General features: G+C 30.2%; 1 protein-coding gene across 2 annotated transcripts in view; it reads left to right on the top strand.

Annotated features, from left to right (window-relative positions):
* Window positions 1–27,348, top strand: part of fj (four-jointed) — a 174,478-nt gene that overhangs the window by 132,957 nt on the left and 14,173 nt on the right. For both annotated transcript variants that reach the window (XM_067047134.1, XM_067047133.1), the window contains one exon: window positions 8,628–8,686. Coding sequence is in view for 1 of the 2 variants with exons in the window: in XM_067047133.1 (XP_066903234.1) it covers window positions 8,628–8,686 (59 nt within the window). In the remaining variant the exon portion in view is untranslated. The remainder of the gene's footprint in view (window positions 1–8,627; window positions 8,687–27,348) is intronic.

The following is a 27,348-nucleotide window of genomic DNA, read 5'->3' as shown; positions in this document are numbered from 1 at the left end:
ATAAATTATATATAAATAAATATAATAAAATCTCTCAACCCTGAGAAATTATTTGAATAAAAATCAAATAAATTAGTTTTATTAATTAATATCAACATTAGTAGTAAGTTTAAAAATCACTAATTTAAATTAAATCAACGCATTTTTGTTTGTTTCAATTTATTCCTTCCCAAAGGAATTCCTTGCCGGGATTGATGTATTATTTTAGAACCTGCATTTGGGCTAACGTTCTATTATAAAGTATAATAAATATAACCGGAATGCAACAAGTTGTTGTTTGTATTTACTTAAAACAATTATAGGGAAGTATCAGGTACAGTGGAAGCATTAAAGGTGAACATGATGGGGTACAGAAATAGGCCCCACTCCTAGCGGGTCATCTATCTTCCCGATCTTTATCGGGGAAATAAATCGTTTGAATCCTGAATGCCTTGCGATCGATTGCTAGGACCATTGCCATTGCTATGCGCAAGGATCTACAGCACAATTAGCATTAGTCTTGCCCAAGATGATCCTCATCTATTTCCTTCATCTATAATACGATAAATATAACTGAGTGTACGCTGGTGCACGGTATACATGAACGATAAACCTTTTTTTATTTAATTTTTAATCCTCTGGTTTCAATTAATAGCTAATAAAGGAATCATCTTTGATTTAAGATATTAAAGCGTGTTAAATCCAAAAAAGGTTATGTTAAATGGAGAAATATTTCCTTCTTTTACCATGTTAAAACGATATAACTTGTAACGTGGTTGAGAGTCTGTTCCAAGGTCTGTTAAATTGAGAATGACGTCACACAACAGACCAGCATTTTGTTTGTTATCGTGTTAGGTTTCATGCTCGTAGTTTGTGTTTGAATTGTTTTGGATATTTAACTAATACAGTAATAAATGACAGTAATAATAATGTAATGATAGTTGCTAATTAGCTCATCTTGATTCTCTTCCTCACAACTTAGAAGATCAACAAGGCATTCAATGGACAAACATTCACACAAATTGCACTTTTCACTCACGCGTTGTAATAAATTACTTTAATCAAAACTTAGAATTAATAAATAGCATGAAGTTTTGGAAGGAAAGGTTATAAAGCAAGTTCCTCAGAAAATCTGCTAGGAGCTCTTATGCATTTAACATTTAACATGACTTTAAATAGGGCTACTCACAATCCTATACTTATAACATTTAACACATCATGAATACCCCTATTATACAGTAAAATGATTCAGACACAGCATATAACATTTAAAATGGCAAAACAATTACTCAAAAATAATATATTTCCAGCTCCAAACAGCTGGAACCTAGTCATGGTAACTTAACTAGAAGCCAATATTAAAATATTATAATTATAATAAATATAAAAATTACAAAGGTTGGAAATTCCATGAAACGTCTTAAAATTCAAAAATAAATAAATAAAATAAAGGAACATTATAATAAATAAATTTCGATTGTATGAAGATGGTCTGGGTGGCGGTGAATAAAGGTATATAATAAAATAAATACCAAGATAAAAACAGATTAAGAATTGATACAACATTAAAATAAAATTGTTATTTTTTTTTTTTAAATATATAAAGGAAATAATAATAATAATTTAAGGAAGTACACATATAGCTGGATTGGAAATTAGTGGTAAAGAAAATGAGGTATATTAACAAGTAAAAGAAAATACTAAGAAAATTAAATAATAAATAATTTTCTCCAGTTTCATCCAATTCTTATTCATATTCTCTGTTATTATAAATAACACTCCATGGATGTATTATTTAAACTTTTTTATATTATTTTTAATATCTAGTGATGTCTTTATGCGCTAGACTTATGTATGTTAATCGTTTGCCAAGAAGAGATTATTTTAGGAGTGAACTATTGTAGTTTTATAAAAAAAAATCTCTGTAGACAGTGAAATTAACAAATAAACTCCAAGAAGAAAGAATTACGGTGTATTAACATTGCACTTAAAATTCATGTATTAAAAAGATACATTATTTTTAAAAATTATATTAATATGTAATTTATTTTCATTTTGGACAAAAATTATTTTTAATATTGCATTTTGTACTTTTATACTGCTCAATCTATCTTAAATAAGACTGAAAAGATAGGAAACTCCACGTCGATGCCGAATATTACAGCACTTACTAGACAAGCAGTCTAGTTTCTCCAAACTACTTCATAATATCCTCTTGTAATATTAGTATTTCAATTTTGAAAATTTACTATTATAAAAAAAAATAAATAAACATAAATATAAATGAATAAGAAGTAAAAGGCGTTGATAACCAGTGAAGATTCACGCTACTAAACAAATAGGTACGAAGCAGAGACTAGACAGGTACACCACTGAAGTACAATGGACGCAGTATTTCAATATGGACACAGCTAAGTCAAAATGTTTGCGAAACTAGAAGAAGAAAAGATAATAGTTAAAATATAAATAAAATAAACATTATTTATAATATGGTATTTAAATTTTTTGCAAAGTGTTCTATATCGGTTATTTGATAATAATAACCCCCTGATTTTTTTTGATTTTTTTTTTTATATATAATCGCTATTTTGTCTCAAACTAATAATACCCCACTTATTACTGTCGGACAGATCCGTTACTTAGGACTACATCTGGGACAAACGACTGATGTGGAATCCTCACACAAGACTGAAAAGACAGGAAACTGCTCGTCAATTCCGACTATTACAGCACTTACAGAACAAACGGTCTAAACGTCCAACACATTACAAAAGACTGATCTACATGACTGTAATAAAGCCTATCTGGACATGAGTTTGAGCTTTGTGGCTCCAAACCTTCGAATTCCTCTCGTATCCAATCCTTACAATCCAAATTCCTCAATGCTCCTTACTTTGTCACAAATAAAATCATCTATAAAGTTCTTTATGTTCCATATGGAATCGATCTAGCCATTATAAACTCTCTAACCAACCAAAAACATTAGTTTCTAACCTAACTTCCTTTTTCATTTCTGACAATCCTTCGCTCCTTGAAAGAAGATGGTTTCGAGACCTTCTTATGTAGACATATTATTAGAATACTACTAATGGGTATCATACCATTGTAATCTACTATCAAATCATCTTCTCGGTCAACAATTGACGTATTATTCTACAAAATTTATATACCAACACCAAAACCTCAGCGCTGGAATCATCCGTGAGGAAGTTTTGGTTTCATAACCGGGGGTACGGAAAATATTCAAAATCACGACTCCTAAACGAGATGGAAGAGCAAACGAAAGGACCAAAGGAAACCAAACTGCTGAGGAAGCTGTAATCACTGTCATTATGAAATTCACTCTCTGAGTCATGATTTTTCGATTAGCCTCGAATCTTTGGTAGCGCATGCCGTTGAAATACGAGATGAAAGAGGAATATATCTATCGGATATTTGCCTTCAACTTTACAAAAATAACAGTTATAAAATAAATATATAATTAAGAAATATTCTATATCACAAAATTGATACAAGAAATCAATCGGGATCAATATATAAAATTCCCTGTCTAAATTGTCCAGCTATATATATAGGTGAGACAAAGCAATTATTGAGTAACAGAATTTATCAACACAATAATGATTTGAAAAACAAGGAGAGGGATCCAAATAAAACGGCACTAGTACAGCATGCAACCAAAAACCAGCATATTTTTGGTTTTGAAAATACAATGATTTTACATAAAGAGAATAATACATTCAAAAGGAAAATACTTGAATCCATTTACATATCTAAAAATATTGATTATACAGTGAATTTCAAAACAGATACAAGAAATTTGAACCAACACTATGCAGAGATATTAAGTAAAATTAATTTATGAATAATATAGGATAAATTGAATGTCGATAATTATAATTAGCCTTGCTTTAATTTGAGTGATGGTAAGCATTTGTACGTCGAATGGTTTTTGAAATATTGATTTCTGTATATAAATTCACTAACTTCTAATTTTTCAGTGCACTCTTTATGAAATGTTGCTTTTAAAAAAGCTATAATTCGGGAACTATTGAATGGAAAGAAAGAGCTCAGTATGGGTTCATATTTTAGCAAATTTACTTTACTTTAAATTATTAGTCGATTATTATAAGGCCTATCTGGACATACGGAGTTGAGCTATGAATCCAATTCTTACAGTCCAAAATCCTTCGTAAAATCCTTAATGCTCCTTATTTTGTCACAAATCAAGTCATCCATCAGGACCTCAATGTTCCATATGTTGCCGATTTGGCCAGAACTAGATACCATTCCTTCCATGATAAACTTCTCAACCACCCAAAATTCACTTGTTTCTAACCTGGCTTCTCCTTCATTACCTAATAATCCTCCTAGGCGTCTGAAAATAAGATGACCTCCAGATCTTCTCCTCTAAAAATGTTATTGGAGTTTTATCAGTGGGTAGATTCTCCACATGTTTGTATCATGTCACTATCTCACCTACAGCAAATTTACTTGTATATATTTATATACAGTTGTAAATAACACTAAATAAATTATTTAAAAATTATTAGTTCTATTAGGATTTCTAGTGGTGTAGGTAGTATTAAAGATATGGAGCTCCGAATGGATCAAATTTTGAAACTGCCGTTTTTACTATTTTACTTTGCAGACTCATCAATTTTGACTCGTAGTTAAACATAGTTTTCATTAATGCTATCTAAAATTAGGGTGAAATGGCTTTTTTTCTCTTCTTGGTCTCTTGTACTATGCTAGCCGAGAGAGACTGGTGATACAAGTAGAAGAGAGTTGAGCCGCCTCTAGCAAGCACCTGCAGAACGCCCGACCTGACTCTATCCCGGGCTATGCTAATGCCGATATGGTAATCAGAGCATAAATATGATGAAGGCTCTAAAAGATAAGGACCGTGAAAATACAAAAGGAAAAGATTTAAGGTACGGGCGTTGTAGAAATTGTCGGGAGGACGGGGAAGGGGAAGGGAGGGGTATTCACGGCTGTCCGTCTGTTGTGACGTGCTCTTTGGGAGTCCTGTCAGTCAGCGTTATCTTCGGGCAAACTGATCTATTAGTTTATTTTGTTTGTTAATACCACTTCACGTTTGTTCGTATTAATTATACCTTGTTGACAAAGTGTATGTCAATTCTCAACCTACAGTCAAATCCTGCTTATCCGCGGAGTTGAGTAGCCTGATCGAACAGGCGGGCGGATAACCGAAATTTGCTTATAATTCCCTTGCGAAAAAAAAAAATCTATATAAAGATATTATATACACATACAAGATTGGTTTGACGTAATTTTATCTACTTATGTAAAAGGGAATGGTTCGAAGCTTTGTCTACAATAAACGTTTAGAATCCTAAATGTTTTTTTCCAAAACGTTATATGTCACTATGAGAAGTTTTAAAGCTATTAAAATCCCTAAATTCTCCTTTAGACCAAAGTTATGGACAAAATTATATTAAATATCATTTTTCAAAGACTCAAATTATAATGGCGGATTCTTACAGGATATCGAGATCGAATTATAATACGATTTTGCCCTTTGTGTTAGTTCAATGTTTCTTTTGAAAACGTCAAGATCCGTACACATTTGGTGATTTAAACCTTCAGGATCCGAAAAATCAACTATATGAAGTCGTTTTAAAAACCTAACTCTTCATGAAAATCTTTAAGAGAAAATAACTCTTTCCACAGACCGAGTGCGCTGGAGAAAAACTAAACTAAGTTACAAATTCGACGACACGACGAAAAGAAGCTCCATCCACTATGACGAAGTATGTTTCTAAATTTGATATTTCTATAGGAATTGAGCTCTGGGGCTCCACCAAACCATCAAATTCTTCCCGCATCCAATCGTTACAATCCAAAATCCTACGTAAAATCCTTGATGCTCCTTATTACGTCACAAATAAACTCATTCCCCAAGGCCTTTACCTTCCATTCGTTGCAGATTTGACCCAAAACAGATATGCGTATTTTTATTCCAAACTCCTTAACCATCCTAACCTATTAATTCTTAATCTTTCATCCTTAACAATCCCTGATAATCCTCAGAGGCGTCTGAAAAGAAGATGGCCACGGGACCTTCTAATTTAAATTAATGTTTGAAGTACCACCAATTGTTGGTTCCTTCCCAAGATTTTCAAGTGTATATGAAACATACTACATATTTACCTATTGTATTATTTTGTACAGTTGTAAATTACATTAAATAAATAATTAAAAAAAAAAAGAAGATATTTCTATTGATAACTCAAAGTTGCTCGGAAAATAAATTGTCTAATCTGGAGAGTCTCATATAGTACAAGGGCCAAGAAGAGAAAAAAGACAGTTATTTCATCCCAATCTTTGACTACTTTAATGAAAACTATGTATAATTACGAGTCAAAATTGATTAGTCTGCCAAGTATATGTAGCGGGAATAACAAATAATGGCTGTTTCAAAATGTTTAAAAAATAAAATGCAAAAATTAATATTTACGAAAAAACATATCTCAGAAACTATAAAACGTACAGATGTCTGCCAGAACTCAAAATAAAGGTTTTATATTATATATTTAAGTTACTCTAAAGTAGTTAATGACATTTATCTTCATAGAAGTAGTAGTTCTTATGATATTCGCATATCAATATAAATTTTGCACAAATTTTGTCTGAATAATTATAAATTAATTTATTTGAGCAAATATCATAAAAACTACTACTATTAAACTAGCTTTAATTTGAGTGATTTGTACTTCGAATGGTTTTTGAGATATAGATTTCTCAATATAAATTAACTTACTACTGATTTTTCAGTACAGTTTTTATGAAATGTTGCTTTTTAAAAATCTATATCTCGGGAACTATTCACCGTAAATGTGTAAAATTAGGGCTCATATTTTAGCAAATTTACTCTAATTTAAATGATGTCTTCTTAGGTTGTATAGTGTTGTTGGTAGTTGTAAAGATATGGAGTTAAAAAATATTTTTTTTAACGTTTTGAAGCAGCTGCCATTTATAATTCCCCTTACTTATACTTGCCAGACTTATTATATTTGACTAGTAATTATACATAGTTTTTATTAAAGTAATGAAAAATTGGGGTGAAATAACTGACTTTTTTTCACCTCTTGGGCCCTTGTACTAATATCTTGCAGTGCCATCGGGCTCTTTTAGGTTAAATACGAGCTAAATATCCCTGATATTTGTCAGGATATAATATTCCCAATTCCCTAGACTTAAAGGTATTTATTAAATAATTTGACAGATATTGTTAATTTGAAAAATATTTATTAATGAAAAGAAACCACTAACCCTTCCCTAACAACAATCTAGGGATCCTGACTCCGACGAGATTTTTCGCTGTCCCACGATATCTCTCCCAAGCCTGACAAATTCTCCCATTAATTTCTCTAAGCAGCCATTCGAGGAAGGAGATATTGGGAAGATTTATAACTTCGATATGTTCTAATTTATCCAGCTCCTATCTCTAAGGCTGATTGATGTTGTTCGTTTCTAATTTATTTCGGGAGATATCCACGACGATATCTGGCGGTGGCTCCTGTTGGAAATAAACTCTAATTCAAGTTAATCTGTCAACATCTTATCTTGTTAAGCATTAAACCTTTTTAACAAACAATTTGAAAAAAAAAAATACAATTTTGAGTGTGACTTAATTAAACAAAATATCTCCTCTACCAGGAGTGAATTTAAAAAATACATTTGATAATATAATTTGAAACCCATTGGTAAGGGATAAAATATATGCTTATTTAATTCTAGAATATTGAATTTCTTATTAAGTAGGTCATAGTAACTATGATTAAATTTTACTCAAACTTCGAATTTTTAAAAATAAATAAATAAATATTAGTTAAATTATGAAGAAATTGGTAGCAACTATTTATTTACCTACGTTTCGTCCCACTTTGTAGAGATTCATCAGGGCTAAACAACTAAACATTTTTGGCATAGTAGGATAATAAGATACAAAAAAGTATATTAAGGTAGGGTTGAAATTATGTAAATATAAGTTAAAAATATATATATATGAATATATAAATGAACAAAAATAAAAATGTTTAAAATATAAAATAGACAAATAAATCAAAACTTGTATATTTTTTTGTATCAACACTTTTTATTTTTCAATAGTCCAACGTTTCGGCCATTTTAGCCATCCTCAAGGACATCTTCAATCATAATTTTATCCTCACATTAAATTTAGAATTACTTTTGCAGGCTATTCTGCCCAGGTCATTTTCTTTATTATAAGTTAAAAACATATTTAAAAAGTCAATTATTAGAGAGTCATATTTATTATTAATAAGCTTAAGTTTAGTTCCCTTTTTTTAAATTTAAAATAATAAATATTTAATTCTTCTTATATAAAATTATCCACACAAAATCACTACCATATACCAGTTTGTGTATAATTAATGAATTATTATATATAATTAATGAATTACTTATAATTAATGAATGACCTGGGCAGAATAGCCTGCAAAAGTAATTCTAAATTTAATGTGAGGATGAAATTATAATAGATGTCCTTGAGGATGGCTAAAATGGCCGAAACGTTGGGCTGTCACTTTTTTTATTACAATTTTATATTATTATGTTACCATATATATGTTAGTGATTAATTGTGAATTTTAATTTTGCAGGAACATTAAGTGTGCTACATCTGCATCAATGCCATAGACTTCGCATCATTTCTCATTCCGTAAGTATTTTTACATTATTTTACTTACCAAAATTCTTGATTTTTAAAGAAAAATAATATACATCGTCATACGATAAGTTATAAGTTTCTTTAAAAATTATATTGAATTCTGGTTCTGATGTATTAAGAAAAAAAAATGAAGTTGAATATTATGAATTTCATATTTTTTAGTGAAATTATAATAATTTTTCTGGGCTAAATGTATTTTATAAATTATCAAATTCTTTATTGTTGATTAATAATAATTCAAGATAATTGATTGTAAGAATAAAATTAAGCTTTATATACATACATATACTGTTTTTATCTATAAAATAAAAAAGATATATACAAGGAAACGTGGAAAGTTAGATATTAATAAATTCATATTTATTTTTCAGACTGTTTTTCATATTGATCGAGAAAACTCAATATTTGATTACAATATTTGACTATACCCGATTTTATAACATGATAAAGTTTTGCTACCAACTTTACTTCCAGGTTCGGAAAATTCTTTATCTCTTGCCATTCTTAAAAACAGTGAACAATTAGCCAACTTAAAATAATCGAATAAAAAGAAATATTATTGATATAATTTACTGCAATTTAAGTGAACTGATTAAAAAAAAAATTCATTGCCTTCAGAAAAATAAATTTATTACCATAATTTAAATTATTTTATATTTTAAAATAATAAGTTATCTCTAGTTGATTGTAAAGGGAAGTTTTTTTTCGCATTCTAGTGGTATCGCATTTGTAAGTATCGCAGGTTAAACGAACAATAAATTTAATATACATATTTTGTATATTATACATATTTTATAATACGAAATTTCGTTTCCTTTAATTGACATAGAATGTTTATCAGAAAAAAAATTTAGTCCTTTATTTATAAGCTTGAAACTGAAAAATGTTTTTTTATATAGTTTATTTTTTTAAACCGAAAAAAGCTTCTACATAAATTGTCTTTCCTCTTTTATTTTATTTTTAAGAAAAAGTGGAAAAGAACAAAACAGTTTATATAACTTAACTAAAAAGCAAAAGTTCCTAAATATAGATTCTTCTCTATTTTAGTTTTTTTTTTAACCAAAAGGGGGAGAAAAAAATTATAATAACTTGAAAAACTAAGTGAACCGAAAAATATTCCTACATATAGTGAAAACCGAGAAATATTCCTACCTATGTTGTTTTTTCTGTATTTGTATTATACTTTAAGTGACAAAAAAAAATTTTTTTTTTTTAAATTTCAGTTTCATTTCAACCAAAAGGGGAAACAACAATTATAATAACTTAACAAAAAAATGTTTCTACATATAGTTTTTTTTTTTCCAATTTCAGTTTCTCTTTAACAAAAGGGGATAAAATTGTTATACTTTAAGGGAAAAGAAAAAAAATTCCTAATTTTCCTAATGTTTTTTTCTAGTTTAGTTTTTTTTTTTTTTAACCAAAATGGGGGTAAAACAATTATAATCACTCAAGTGAACAGAAAAAAGTTCCTATATATGGTTTTTTTCTCTATTTTAGTTTTTTTTTAACGAAAAGGGGAAACAACAATTATAATAACTTAAGTGAACAGAAAAAAGTTCCTACATATAGAGTTTTTCTCTATTTTAGTTTTTTTTTTAACGAAAAGGGGAAACAACAATTATAATAACTTATGTTAACAGAAAAATGTTCCTACATATGGTTTTTTTTCCTATTTCAGTTTCTCTTTAAGAAAAGGGGAAAAAATTGTTATACTTTAATTCCTAATTTTTTCTGTCTATTTTAGTTGTGAAGTATGCGGTAAACCCAAAATCCGGATTCAGTCTTCTGAAAATATATAAGAGACAAAAATTTCTATATTTTTTCTTTGTAAATGCCTTGAATGTACCATTCAGAGCAAGATTAATTTAGTAAAATAGCGTTTTTATATTAAAAAATAATAATAAAATTTGTATTATTAAGTGAGTAGCTGGAATCACAAATATGTATAATCAATATAATCGATTATGTAATCAATATAAAGAGAAAAAAGTCTACATTTTTTCTTTGTAAATGCCTTGTTGAATGGACCATTCAGAACAAGATTAATTTAGTAAAATAGCGTTTTATTTTTAAAAAATAATAATAAAATTTTTATTAATTAATGAGTAGCTGGAATCACAAAGATGTATAATCAATATAATCGATTAGATGGTACAGATCGATACATACGGTTGCAGATGGGAACAATGAATGGCTGAGGATGATTAGTCACTCAATTCTATGAATGGCCTTTTGTGTCTCGGCCATCTTGATTTATTTTCTATCTTCAGTGTTCTTCATTCGGTAAATCATCGGTGTGGCGACTGGAGGAAGTACTTTTCGAGTCAGTAGTCTTATCTACGCTAATTTACTGATAATCCTGGTTTGTCAAATGATTATCGAAAAGTTAAAACGTTTTTCTCATATTTAGTTTACTAAAATATATTTGTATAATAATAGAAGTCATATTTTTTCATTCAAGCCCTGCAAAGTAGGGCGAAACGTTGGTTAACAATAAATAGGTTTGGAGAAGTTTGTTGGGGAATATGGTCAGCAAAGAACAACATAAATAAACAAAAACAAAATTATTTATTTTATGCCCATAATAATAAATAAATATAGTTTTGTTTATTTATGTTGTTCATTGCTGACTGTACCCCCCGTAAAACTTCTCTAATTATTAATCTACGGTAATCCTGATTAATAAATAGTTTTCTTTTACTATTTTGATACCTTTATTCACTTCCACTATCTTCCTACAATCTACTTCACACGGTCAACTATCTTCTTCTAATTCTAATTAATAATAGGTATAGCCATATGTGATAGATTCATAAATAAAGAAATAGTGTAATAAATAAAAACAAATAGGTTAAAAAATAATTAAAAGAAAAATAGGTGAGGTACTGTAGTAAGTAAGTAAGGAAATAATAATAAGAATAATAATAAATAATAAAAATAACATATAAGAGGAAAAAAGATAAATATAAATACCTGATGTCCCCGTATATTCTGATAGTCCTTTATTATTCTTCCTAAAAAAATATATAGTATATTATATACTTATATATTATATTATATGTTATATGATAATATACAAAAGGATATGATATATTATTTTTTACCATTTATCACTCCAGTTTTACATTTTCAGTTGTATCATTTATGAATATCGTTGTTATTAATAATTGTTCTGTTCATTTATATTTCTATATTTTTAATTTACTCTGATACTTTTTGTATAACATTCTATGTATATTCTTTAGTCTTATCATATTTTACATTTTTTTTTTCTTGTTTCATTTAGTCCTGAAGAAGCTCTGCAAAATGGGCGAAATGTTAGTTACTAATAAGTAATTTTTCCAGCTACATTGTAAAATATTTTACAACTAATTACATACGTTTACTATCATCCAATTAAATAAATTACCCAGCCTCCATACGATACGGTCTTTGGTTTTTATTCATTGCTAAAGTAGTTAATTCAAATCTATACAATATTCGAATTATCTTAGAAAATATAATTCTATAAATTAATTGAAATTTTAATTTTAAAAAATTGTATCGATTAGGAATCTTTTTAAATCTATTAATATAATTAAACACTTTTCACGTGAGACGTGTCACATGAATCTAATTCGTAAAATTATGTTGTTAGTTTAATCAACGAAGAATCATGGAAAGGATTAATCAATGAATCTGAATTTTTGGTTTGCCAAATCCTTAGCAGTTAATTTCCTAACCAAACTAAGCATTTATTGAATATTTACATTGTATATGAAACTAAAGCTAACAATATGGGTATATCCTATTTTACATTTGGACAAACGACTAACCTGGAATCCTCACACAAGACTGAAAAGACAGGAAACTGCACGTCGATTTCGACTATTACAGCACTTACTAGACAAACGGTCTAAACTTCCAACACATTACAAAAGACTGATCTATATGACTGTAATAAGGCCAATCTGGACATATGGAGTTGAGCTTTGGGGCTCCACAAAACCTTCGAATTCCTCTCGTATTCAATCCTTCATGCTCCCTACTTTGTCATAAATAAAGTCATCCATCAGGGCCTCAATGTTACCATATCTTATAATAATACCAATATCTCAAACCCTTCCAAACCCACTTGTTTCTAACATGGCTTCACCTTCATTACCTGATAATCCTCTTAGACGTGTGAAAAGAAGATGGCCTTGAGAAATATTATTTGAGTTCAATGGGTAGATTTTCCACATGTCTGTATCATGCTATTGACATAAAAATTACTAGATGTATATATTATAATGTAGTCGTAAATTACAATAAATAAGTTAATAAAAAAAAATTAAGCTGCTGGTTGAATGAGAGTTTATTGTTTAACGTCACGAATGAGTATTTTACGCAATTGGCGAAAGGGTTGTCCTGTTTTAATTCGCATTAGTAAGTCAATTCCTGAACGCTGGCTCTCGAACAAGAATGCCTGTTTTGCTAATTCGTTGCATGCACAATTTACTATCGCGACAGTGATAGTAACAGAATGCCATTTAGGGAGAGTTACTTAAAAAGGACTTTGATAAGTTTGATAAAGTAATTGACCCCCCCCCCTCGATACAAAGCGGCTGCCGAGAGCGAACCGGGACGACAGATAAGACGCCGGAGAGAGAACCGGTCATTTGTTGGCGACCCCTCATAGTTCGAATTCTTTCTTTGTAGTCTCATGCCCTGTGTCTTCGAGAGGATATCTTGCAAAAAGTCTGCCTCTCTCTCATGCTATATCTCTTCTCTTCGCAGGAATCTCTCTTCTTGGATCGTATAACTTCTATTAACGGACAATCACTCTTTAATACGGACGATTTCACCAGAAGATTAATTTTATTTTTTTCTGCTTCTTAAAAAAAATTTTGATTAAGAACATTGATTCTCCTGTGTATGTATATATAATGATAGTTAATTGCCTAAACAGATCCTTGGACCTTGGACCATTATTAGTAATAAGAGATAAATCATTTTTTTTTTTTTTATTAAATTATGAAGAAGATGTTCAAAAGGAAACAAAAAATAGATAACAACTTTGCAGACGTTTCGCCCCACTTTGTAGAGCTAAAAGAATATTAATACAACTAAAAATATTTTGACATAATAGGATAATAAGATACAAAATGGTAAATTAAGTTAGTGTTAAAATTATGTAAATATAAAAGAAAATTAAATTAAACAGAAATGAACAAATAGAAGAAATAAAAATAGTTATAACATAAAATAGACAATGACAAGAATATATTTAAAAAAATCTAATTATCCTACTATGTCAAAATATTTTTAGTTGGCTTTTTTTCTTTTTAGTCCAGATGAATCTCGACAAAGAAGGACGAAACGTAGGGCAATAAATAGATGCTAACTATTTTTTGTTTTGTTGTTTTCTTTTGACCGCACCCTAGACAGTCTTATGCATAATTTCAAATAATACCGCTCATTATGTATATATGTAATATGGTTTTTATTATATATTATTTATACAGAATAAATTCACTAGCTTCTAATTTTTTATTTATGAAAACTTGTTTTTAACTCGGGATCTATGAAACGTAGGCATCTCGATTAGGGCTTATATTTTAGAAAATTTACTCTCCTTTAAATGATTTTCTCTTAGGTTTTCTAGTGTTGTTCATAGTTTTAAAGATATAGAGCTGCGAATGAAATTTTTTTTTTTAACTTTTAGAAATACAATCCAAAATCCTTCATAAAATCCTCAATGCTCCTTATTTTGTCATAAATAAAATCATTTACTATAATTTAAAATTATATATTTGACTTAGATCCGCTACCTAGGACTACATCTGAACAAACGACTAACTTGGAATCCTCACATAAGACTGAAACGACAGAAAACTACTCGTCGATTCCGACTATAAGTAAGTTCTGTAACTTGACGAACGGTCTAAACTTCCAATCCATTACAAAAGACTGATGTACATGACTGTATAAAGGCCAATATAGGCAAACGGAGTTGAGCTTTGTGGCTCCACTAAACCTTCGAATTTCTCTTGTATCCAATCCTTACAATCCAAGATCCTTCATAAAATCCTCAATGTTCGTTACTTTGTCATAAATAAAATCATACATAAAGACTTTAATGTTCCTTATGTAACCGATCTAGCCCGAACCCGATACTATTCCTTCCATGATAAACTCCCTAACCACCCAAACCCACTAGTTTCTAACCTTGCTTCCTCTTCCATTCCTGGCAATCCTCCGAGGCGCCTGAAAAGAAGATGGCCTCGTGACCTTATATTGTAAACTGTTTTTAGAGTTCTACAACTGGATAGTTTCTCTACATCCTGTATCATATCATTATGTCATTATGAGCAAATTTACTAGTTCTATTTTTTATACAGTTGTAAATATCAATAAATAAATAAAAAAAAAAGCTTTTAGAAACAGCCGCCATTTTTTGTTTCCTCTACCTATACATGGCAGAATCATTGATTTTGATTTGTAATTATACATAGTTTTTATTAAAGTAATCAAATATTCGAGTGAAATAACTGTTTTTTTCGCCTCTTGGGCTCTTATACTGTAACTCTAGTAACGGTGTGAGGTGTACTACTAAATAAATAAAAATTGTTGACATTCGAGAAACACATCCTCTAAAATAAATCCTGCTTATAATTATACCTGCATCCGCTACCTGAAGTTCTACAGGTAAATCAAAATTATTACGTTCCACTTCCTCTTGGAAGAACCTCCTCTTGAGGATGTCATCGGCTATCTCGGATTCACTCCATCTTCCTAATGCCGGGTTCTCGAGCGTACCCCCGAACCCCGAACTATATCACGAAGGGCAGAGGGGGCCGGAAGATAAATGCCCGTGGCCGCAAAGGTCTGTTATTATTGCTAATGATGATTAGGGCCCCAACATTGATGAAGAAAGGGCCAGGCTGTCCCTGATATGTCTGTCTGTCTGCTCCCAGTTCCAGATTAATATCAATTAATCTTAACCTTAAACGGCTCTTTTGAACAGTACGCTTGAGGGGAAAAAAATGTTTTACGCTCTTGATATTCAACGGAACTGAACCCGTTGTCAGTTACGATCTAACGGTGCCTCTTGCCATAACAAAACCAGAACCCCACCTTGTTTAACATTATAAAAAAAAAATAATAATTCCGCCACAAAGGTGTTATTTCTCTTTCTTTGTAAAAAAAAAAAGGGATAAAAAATTGTTTCATTGATGCTAAGAAAGCTACAAAACCAACTTGCGCGGGAAAGATAAAGTTGAGATTTCAAAAGGAATTTTTATAACTCCGACTCATTTCCTACTTTTAATACATACCCTCACCTCTATATCTCTATAAAACCAAATATGCACCAATTTATGCAATAGCCCAAAAGAAGAAAAAACTCAGTTATTTCACCCTAATTATTAATCCAAAAATTAATTATTAAATATAATAATTATTCAAAATTGATGATTCTGCTAGTATAATAGTTAGGGGGAATAAAAAACGGCAGTTCAAAAATTTTTAAATAAAATTATTTATCCATTCGGAGTTCCATGTTGTTAAAACTACCTACAGCACTAAAAACACTATTAGAAAATAATTAAAAGTAGACTAAATTGACTAAAATATGAGCCCTAACAAAGCTCTTTACTCTTAATTTAAAAGAATTTTGATCTCAACTTTTATTCTTTAAAATTTGTCCAACGTTTCGGGCCTCATGCCATTCTCAAGGATACCACCTTCAATATCGATGTCATTTATTTTTTAAATCTTAAAATTGCAGGCTAATTGCCCTTGTCACATATAACTTTTTCTAAAAAATTCATATCTTGGATTTAAAACTTTTTTACAAAACACTTTCCTTCCTTCACTTACATTTACAACTCAAAAAAAAAAACAAAAAAAAAAGTTTTAAAGTTGTAAATGAAGGAAGGAAAGTGTTTTGTAAAAAAAATTTAAATCTAAAATATAAATTTTTTAGAAAAAGTTATGAGGTGTAGATAGTTGACCGTAGATTAATGATTGGAGAAGTTTGTCGGGGGGTGCGGTCAGCAATGAAAAACATAAATAAACAAAACCATATTTATTTATTTATGTTGTTCTTTGCTGACCGCACCCCCCGAGAAACTTCTCCAATCATTAGAAAAAGTTATATATGACAAGGGCAATTAGCCTGCAATTTTAAGATTTAAAAAAGAAATGACATCAATATTGAAGGTGGTATCCTTGAGAATGGCCTGAGGGCCGAAACGTTGGACAAACTTTAAAGAATAAAAGTTGAGAGGAAAAAAGGATCAAAATTGCTTTAAATTTAGAATGAACTAAACCACTCTCAAATAAGAATATATAAAATAATTAATCTAAAAGAGCTCTTTACTTTCAATAGATCCCGAAATAAAGTTTTTTAAAAGCAACATTTAATATAAAATGTACTGAAAAATCAGTAGTTAGTGAATTTTTTGTGTAAAGTCTATATCTCAGGAACCAGGAGACGTGTAGCTTTCTATTAACACTCAAATTAAAGCTTGTTTAATATGTTATATATTAGTTTATAATGCGTATTTTCGTAAGAGATATTGAAAACCTATTATTTACAGTTTAAATATTCTTATAATCCTTCCTAAGCCCCCACATTCTTATAATCCTTCCTAAGCCCCCACATTCTTATAATCCTTCCTAACCCCCCACACTCTTATAATCCTTCCTAACCCCCCACATTCTTATAATCCTTCCTAACCCCCCACATTCTTATAATCCTTCCTAACCCCCCACATTCTTATAATCCCACCCCACTAAGACCCCCGGGGAGCGAGGTCCTTCCTATATCACTTTTGAAATATTTGCTTAAAACGATAATAGGAGAGACTCAAGATAGTTTAATCTAGCAATATTTAAAAAGCGCTTTGAATTTTAAATCGCCATGATGCATTTTCTTTAATACTACTTAGTTACCTATATCATTTGTTATCTTCTAATGTTTCACCTTATTATGTAATTCTATTTAACCGTTATGGTTGTTATCTTGGTTACGTTCTTAGAAGATTAAAATTTGTACTTATTTGTGTTATTCACTGACCGTGCCTAAGTCATCTTCTCCTAATAAATGTTTCTCTAAATATAAATATAAATGTGATAATCGATGATAATCGATGGAATGTAAGATTTGTCATTAATATGATAAATTGCAGAGGTTCGTTGTTAAGGTTTAAAGCACACGTTTCGCAATTTTTCACAATGAATAAGAGTTAAGAAAAAATAATTAGAAATTTTTCGAATTTCCTTTTCGTGGTTTTGTAGCGATTTCAAATTGAGTTAGAGGAATGAAAATCTTTCACTATGCTTCTTACCTCCCGGGTCTGAGTTCTTGGCTGACCCCCACCCCTAATCATCCTCTCCAATAGATTACCAAAGGTCAACTACCATGGTACTGGATGTGTTATTGTTTCGGAAGTTCCAACTATAATTCTTTGTAAAGTATTAATGTATGGGCTCGCATTGACGTTTTATTTAATGTCACACCAAAAGAAAAAAAATTGAGTAGTATCAGATCTGTGGAAGGTAAACACTTATCTAGTGCCGGTCGACCATTGCTGCTGTGGAAGAAAGAGGCCAGGTCTGTCCTAATGCTCAATGTAATCACTAGGGATAGGATTTTTATGTTTTCACATATTTTTACCTGACCATGATATCTTCGATTCCTTACTAACTAAAGATGTTTCAAGACATTTCTGGCCAAAAGAAGTCATTTTTATTTCACATATTTTTAAATATTAGGCCTTTTTTTACATATTTTAACATATTTTTAGGTATTTTGTCCTGAATCACGTATTTCCTTAAATTATTTGTTCAATTGTAAATACATTTTTCGCAGCAACTACATAGAATTCAGGAGAATGCAAGAAACTTAAAGGTGAAATTTATCATTTATCATAAACAGTGCGTAAAAATTTTATATCTTTATCTTCGAACACAAATTAAAAGCAGTGGCGATAATAAATTTTCACACAGAATTACATGGAGAATTTCTCAGAATCAATTAAAAAGAGCAAGGGTCTTATTCCTGTAGCATTTTTCTAGAATTTGTTTGTTTACTCCTCAATCCATTTCTCTGTTTCCTCCCTTCCCATGGTCCTTTCTCATCTTAGTCTGGTTTTACTCCCCTAGTTTAATTATAATTACTAATGTCTTGTTATTGTACAACTATGCTTTCTCTAAGTACATTTTTTTGTACATATTTTAACATAATTTCTTTAAAATATTATTCATATAATATATAATAAATACATATTCATGTAACTTTTTTTAAGTTATAAAATTACTAATTAATTAGTAATTTATATTGTTGAATAATACATAATTTATAGATACATATTATTTACATATTTTTTTAAATTAATTTTTGACAATTTATTAGCACATATTTCGGATTTTTTAGCACACTTTAATATTAATGTTAATGTTTACATTCAACTAATAAAGTAGTTGGAGGATATATTAATTTATTTATTATAACTTAATTAATTCATAACAATGAAAATCATTAGACGTGAAATATAGGATTTTTTTCTTATTTTGGAATCCTGTAATTCGTATTTTCAGTTAGGACACTTAACTCTGAAACGTCCTTTATATATATGTATATAATTTTTTTTTATCCATGTTAAGTAGTTAAATTAAATATCTTTAAACCATGACGTGGTTTTCGGTAAAAGAAAAAAATACAGACTGTCACAAATTAATCAAATTAATTGAAACTGTGAATAATCTGTTTAAAAGAACTTTTTTTACAAGGCTGAATGCACCCGGCATCCAAGGTGTAGGGACAAGACCACACTGCCCTCACCCCATTGTGCCACCTGAACCAGGTGTACGACCTCATTGTGGGTTCGGCAAATGTGTTTATTATCGGGTCTATTGTGTTCTAGGGGTGCCTTCTTTCAAAACGGTCCAGGTATCTGGGGCCCAGATGTCGAAGGAGTGGCAGTTTGGGAAACGTCATCTGGAAATATTCTGACATGGAATGCTGACTTGAGTGGCGGTTCAGAAAATTATTTCAGGCCTCCTCAAAGATACGTTCCCACCTCCCCTACTATCAAACTAACTGTTACTTTATTTTGTATTTTGTCCACTATACAGAGGTTTCCGATAAGATGGAGTAGATATAAAAATAACACAAAAATCATGTAATAGTTGAGCAATAGTAACAAAAATCAATTTGTTAAAGGGGAATTTGTTGATCAAATGAAATAGGGGTTGTGAAATGGAAGGGAAAGAAAAAGAAAAGGAATAAATCGAAAAACTTTTAGTTAGTTTGTAGACTGGTATTAATTGTAAAAGAAAAGTAAAAGAAAACTATGGAAGAAAAAAAAAATGTTATCTATCTATTATATTATATCATTTAAAAATATGTAACTAATATTTGTCCTGTCACGGATTGATCAGTATGCTGTGTAATGTACCAACCCGATTTATTTAGGCAGCATGGATGAATAAAGTATTTTTCTCTCCTCTCTATGCACATATCAGATTTGAATAATTCACAAAAGCAATCAAAATAAAGGTTCATTGATTCAGCAAAGGGAATTCATGAAGTTACATCTTCTACTGGACGAGTTTTATTTACAATTAGATTTTGTTTATGAAAATGAACTCTTCCTTGTTTTAATTATATTATTATTAAATACTTAATCAATATATGACAATTTCTTTTTTAAACAATTACCTGATTAAAATTACATTTTGTTTTCTCCTTATAACATTTGTTTTTAATATTAAATTGTTAATATTAAATATTAAATTAAATTAAATTAAAACATAATTTTAAATTGTTTTTAATTATTAAAATATTGATCTAATTAGGAATTCGCGAATTGTTGGAGCAGTGTAAGAAATTGATAAAATGTATAATTATACTAGGGGTTCTCATGATGTGTTAAATGTCAAATGTTTTACCATATTAAATGTTAAATGCATAAGAGCTCCAAGCGGATTTTCTGATCAACTTATTTTATAACCATTCCTTCCAAAACTGAATCAATGTTATAGTTTACTTTTAAGTTTTGATTAATGTAATTTATTACTACTTGCATAAATTGGGTGAAAAGTGTAAGTTGCGTGGTGTTTGGCTACTCAACGTCTTGTTGATCTTCTAACTTGTGAAGAAGATAATCAAGATGATTTAATTATCAACTGTCATTATTATTAATGGCATCCATTGCTTTATTAGTTTTAAAAATACGGTGAAAAGCTCAACTGGTCTTTTGCGTGACGTCATTCTCCATTTAACACACCTAGTAACATACTCTGAACCACGTTATATCTTATATCGTTTTAACATGATAAAAGTAGGAAATATTTATCCATTTAACACGTTTTAACGTATTAAACTAAAGATCATGAATACCCCTACTGTTGAAGTAAAATAACAAGATTTGAAAGTATGTAAAACGAATTGAACGAATTTAAAAAAATACAATATGAAAATGGAGTTATTTATTTAATTTGAAGGTTGGAGAAATTGTGTTGTTTGATTAAGACACAAAGAGCAAAAATATTTATCCGCTGGCAGTTCTAAAACATGGCCAACTGAATACAAACGTGTGAAACCAAAAACAAAATTAAATTGATGAAAGACCATCAAATTCTTGAATAATCAAAAATAAAAATTAAAGTATTTTTATTCCAAACTCCTTAACCATCCTAACTCATTAATTCTTAATCTTTCATCCTTAACAATCCCTGATAATCCTCCGTGGCGTCTGAAAATAAGATAGCCACGGGACCTTCTAATTTAAATTAATGTTTGTAATGGGTGGTTCCTTCCCAAGATTTTCAAGTGTATATGAAACATACTACATATTTACCTATTGTATTATTTTGTACAGTTGTAAATTACATTAAATAAATAATTAAAAAAAAATTGATGAAAGGATTCTACAAGCTTGTGCATGAGCGAATTTGCCCAATTTTGGGAAACATGTAGAGGCCCAGTAATTATGGGAAGAACAGAACTATGAGGATTAAAAATAGTAGAGTTTCCGTGAGTTATAATTGGGATAAGATACACTAGCCTGGAGATATGCTGGACATATTCCAGAGGTTGCTAACTTTCCATAGTGCTGCTACAAGCGATCACTCACTGATATGATGAGCTGCTATTGTAGCTCCATTCCACATCTCTATCAGATTCAGTTCCAAGCAGTCCTCTTTGAATAATTTATCGAGAGTGAAATATCTGCAAGGCGGGCGACGTTTCAATTTCGCACTCGAGGCAGCGTAGATGATTTGTGGACGGGCGGGCTGTGGATACATTGCCGTGTACTCCCTTCGCCTTTTCAGGACAAATAGTCTTGTAGTTCTCTTCGGATTGACCTAATAAAACATATCAGGGGCGAATTTTCGGCCCTTGGAGCCCGTCGGAGTACAAAACACTCCAGGTTCAATCCTCATCCATCAATTTAAAAAATTGATGCTGGATTTTGTCCGAGAGAAAGAAAAAAATATTACACCCTAATTTTGAATTATTTAAATAAAAACTATATAGAGTTGAGGATCGAAATTTATGATTCTTGCAACTATTGTTGAGGACGGAGGAATAAAAAATGGCGGCAGTGGGGGTTTAAAAATAAACTTAACAAGACTGCCGGCCAATATTAAATAAAATCTAATTGTTACCAAAAAAGTTTCAAATAGCTGCATCAAAACGAAAACAAAGGATGCATCTCTAGGTTATGGAAAAATTAACAAAATAATTTCTTTTTTTCAATAATTTATTTATTGTTATTTACAACTGTATTCATATATACACATCAAGTAAATTTGCTGTAAGTGATATTATGACATGATACAAACGTTTGGAGAATCTGCCCATTGATAGAACTCCAAAAACATTTCTAAAGCAGAAGAACTCGAGGCCTTCTTATTTTCAGACGTCTAGGAGGATTATTAGGTAGTGAAGGAGAAGCCAGGTTAGAAACGAGTTGGTTTGGGTGATTGGGAAGTTTATTATGGAAGGATTGGTATCTGATTCTGACCAAATCGGCAACATAGGGGACATTGAGGTCCCGATGGATGATTTGATTTGTGACAAAGTAAGGAGCATTAAGGATTTTGGACTGTGAGGATTGGATTCGAGAGGAATTAGATGGTTTAGTTATAGCTCATAGATAACCCCATAGCTCAACTCCGTATGTCCAGATAGGCCTTATAATAGTCACGTAGATCAGCCTTTTGTAATGGATTGGAAGTTTGGACCGTTTGTCTAGTAAATGTTGCAATAGTCGGAATCGACGAGCAGTTTCCTGTCTTTTCAGTCTTGGATGAGGATTCCTTGTCAGTCATTTGTCCAGATTTAGTCCTAAGTAACGGATCTGTTCAACAGGAATAAGTGGGGTATTATTAAAAGATACTGTGGGGCAAGACGAAGGTTTACGACGAAGTGTAAATGTGACTTGGTGGGATTTATTAAAATAAATTAAAAAAAAAAAAGAAAAAAAAACAGAACTTAAAATAAAACATTCCTTACAGGTATTATTTAAAAGTAAATTTTAGTGCTAAAAAATAAATAATAAACATCCTTAAATTAACAAAAAAAAAAGAGTTTATGTGATTGAGTCTTGAACTCAGAAATCCTGTTGAATTCAGCGTCTTCACTGAACAATTACTATAGTAAAGTGTGCCACTGTGTCCCTGCAATTAACACTTACTAAAGTCTCTGGAACGTACATAAAACTTAGACTCTAACGGTAGGGACTTGATCACTATAACTATATACCAGGACTTGGTCTCGACAACTGACTAGGATTAAGCCGCAATACTCGCATTGCATGCGGGCTTAATTCCTATGATGTATTCAATAAAACAATTTAAAATAAATTCATACGTAAATATATACGAGTATATATGATAAATAAATATATATTGTTTCTTTAGTACAGTGGTCACAACAGTCTGGTTGTCCTATTGAAACACTTACACTATGCTCAGATTAAGCTATGTTCTACATATAGTTAATTTGTGGCTTTAAATACCTCGTTGCTAGAGGATAAAAAAAAAAAATAGAAATAGACAATTTGAATATTCTTGCAAATGGATGAGACAATAAAGATAAAATACGTGAAAGAGAGAGAGAGAGAAAAAAAAGGAAAATTTGAATATGGACTATAATATGTTGATAATATACAGAATAAACTAAAACAATATTAAATCTAAAAATAAGTAATATAAAATATTTAAATAGGGGAAAATATAAAAGATAAGAAAATGATAAATGATAAAATACTTGAAAATGGTAAAAACAATTTATTTTATAGATAAAAATATATTGTAACAACAGAAGAATACATTAATAAGAAAATAAATAAAAATTAAAAGATACTGATTGGATATATAGTAATAAAAAATAAAACTAACCTAAAGAGGTGTGGATAACAAGAAAATTACTTTATTACAATTATACATAGGAAGATGGTCAGGGTTGCGGTCAACAGTGAAACAAAAATAGTTTACAACTATTTATTTTCCGACGTTTGGCCCCACTTTGCAAGGCTTCATCAGGGCTAAAAAGATACAAAATGATACAATGATAAGAATAAAAATAAGTAACAATGGCAAGAGTAAACATTTTTTATATAAAAATACGTAAAATATATTTTTATTCTTATCATTGTATCTTATCTTTGTATTTTTATTCTTATCATTGTATCTTATCTTTGTATTTTTATTCTTCTCATTGTATCTTATCTTTGTATTTTTATTCTTATCATTGTATCATTTTGTATCTTTTTATCCCTGATGAAGCCCTACAAAGTGGGGCGAAACGTCGGAAAATAAATCGTTGTAAACTATTTAGTTTCTCCTTTCACCGCAACCCTAACCATCTTCCTGTACAACACTTTATACGGTCAACTATATATACATATATTACAATTATAGGTTTAAGTGGTGACAACAAGTTACTATTGGTTTTAATTAATATAGGTACGAGTATCATTACTATTACAATGTTGGTCACAGGAACAGAAAGAGTTAGGTAGGTGAATTGATGAAGATGATAAAAATTTGGATAGGATTGAGAATAGGTAGATAATCTGATAGGTTAAAGAAATAAAAAGATACACTGCATGAACTTAGAAAGTTAAACAGACACTGTTATCTATAATCCAAAGAGGTTGCTGTAGGTAGGTTACATCTGCTAACAATAACTTTCTTTTACATTTTTAGAATACTGTAACATATTTACAGAGATTTAATGGTGCATGATTCAAGGGGATAAGGACTAAAATGAAGGGAATTTATAAAATTGAGGTAATGGATCAAAAGTTGTCAAAATATAAAAAAAATAAAATTTTTCTTCAGAGCTCTATATCTTTAAAATTTCCTACAACAAAAAAACCCTAATAAAATTTCATTTAAAATAGAGTAAATTTGCTTAAATATAAGTCTTAAAAAAGCACCTTTAAGTAATATTTTCCGTAATTTGGAAAAAATCATATTTTTTCAAAAATTTATCTTGAGAACTATTGAACGTAAATAGTTCTGTTATTACTATAATTAAAGATTACATCCTCCCAGAATATATAATAAATAAATGTATTTTCTGAGAAAGTAATTATTAGAAGGATGAGAGCCAATTATTTTTATTAATTGGCCTCATAATTATAGTTAATTGCTCACAATGTGCGGATGCCGTTCTCATTCCATTAAATTGTTACTTATATTATTATTATATTGTTCAATCCGGTTCCCATGAGTGCTGTTAGAATATATGTTCGTGAAGTTGGATGTTAAACGTTTTTACTCATCTTATGGTATTCTATGGATTTATGTATTGAGTGTTCCACTGTTGTTTTGATTTTCGCGGGGTCGTTTGATCTTCTAACCTCCAGTTTTTCTCTAACGTATCTAACTCTAGAATTTCAAATGTATTATTTCCCATATTTTATGAAGTTTTCTTAGAGAAATTTCCATTCTTAAAACGTTATATCGCTAAAATTTTAATTCGACCATTCTTTAGGTGCAAAAAAAATATTTAAAAATTCCCATAAAAAGAAATTTGGCGAACCAACTACCATACCATATACACTTGAAAATCTTGGGAAGGAACCACCCATCAGTGGTACTTTAAAAATTAATTTAAATTAGAAGGTCCCGTGGCCATCTTCTTTTCAGACGCCTCGGAGGATTATCAGGGATTGTTAAGGATGAAAGATTAAGAATTAATGGGTTAGGATGGTTAAGGAGTTTGGAATGAAAAGACGCATATCTGTTTTGGGCCAATTCTGCAACGAATGGGATGCTAAGGTCTTTGTGAATGAGTTTATTTGTGACGTAATAAGGAGCATCAAGGATTTTACGTAGGATTTTGGATTGTAAGGATTGGATGCGGGAGGAATTTTATGGTTTGGTGGAGCCCCAGAGCTATTTCATATGTCCAAATTGGTCTGACTATCGTAGTGTATATTAATTTTTTGTAGTGAATGGGAAGTTTAGAGCGTTTGTCGAGCAAGTGTTGTAGCAATCGGAATCTACGAGCAGTTTCTTGGCGTTTCAGTCTTGTGTGTGGATTCCAAGTAATATGGAGTCATCTTTAAAATAATACTAATTTCAAAGTCCTATCTTGATTAGTACGTAAGTTATGTAGCTATGTATGGTTAAGTATTAAAAAATCCGTTTGACTTTAAACTTAAAAAAAAAAAAAAATGAAGATATTACTCAAGAGACATCATGTTTCGAGTATCGTTTTGTTGCATACATGTATTTTGAGAATACTTTCGAAACAACTTTATGTTGAATGAAATTAATGTCCGTAATGAAAAGTTTCCGTAATAGAGGAGTTCAAATGCATTAAATTTTATCTTGTTGCCCACGACCTTAGTATAGTTGTTAAAATCCGTTAAAGGAGTCCCGTTATGGAGGAGTTTCCGTTGTGAGAAGTTTCACTATACAAACAAACGTCAGATCAATGAGTATTAAAAGCCGGAAGACATCAAATTATAGAGAGCATGGGAGTCCCTGGCTTAGTATTACATAGTGTTGACAAGTTAACATGTTGCTATAACTTCAACTTTATATTTTGGTCGAAACTGCACGCCGATTTCGACTATTACAGCACTTACTAGACAAACGGTCTAAACTTCCAACACATTACAAAAGACTGATCTACATGACTGTAATAAGGCTTCGTAAAATCTAGAAAGAAGAGTAGGTCTTTAGAAGTATGAAACACATTTTTTTCCTATATACTTATTCCATTAAAATACATGAAAAATGACAACGAGATCTTCATACTTTTCTTGTTAGTATCTGCTTTCTCTCGTAAAGAGAAAACATTACACATTAAAACATGTTACTCCCTTACGAGTCCATACATTTCCCATTTATGTCTTATAATCGTACTTTTTTATGAGCACGGACTTAATTCCTCGAGTATTTTATCGTAAGTTAAGTATCGACCTTGTGTAGTTAAGATTCCTTGAAGGCATTTAGTTATCTTAAATTATTATTCATATATTTTCATCTTACTAACTATTCGTAACAATTATATTTATTACCTTAGCGATTGTGGACCACTAACTTTTTTTTTTGCGTAATATTAAAGGGTGTTTTTTTAAGCCCGATAGAACTTGAAATTGTAAAAAATAACACAAAAAATTAAATTGTAATCAAAATTTTTTTTTTATTCGAAA

This window comes from Halyomorpha halys, unplaced genomic scaffold, assembly GCF_000696795.3.
Source record: "Halyomorpha halys isolate HHAL.00 unplaced genomic scaffold, Hhal_1.1 Scaffold250.1, whole genome shotgun sequence".
Classification (NCBI taxonomy): Eukaryota; Metazoa; Arthropoda; class Insecta; order Hemiptera; family Pentatomidae; genus Halyomorpha; species Halyomorpha halys.
Note: the sequence above shows the minus strand (reverse complement) of the source record. Positions and strands in the feature narration are given on the sequence as shown.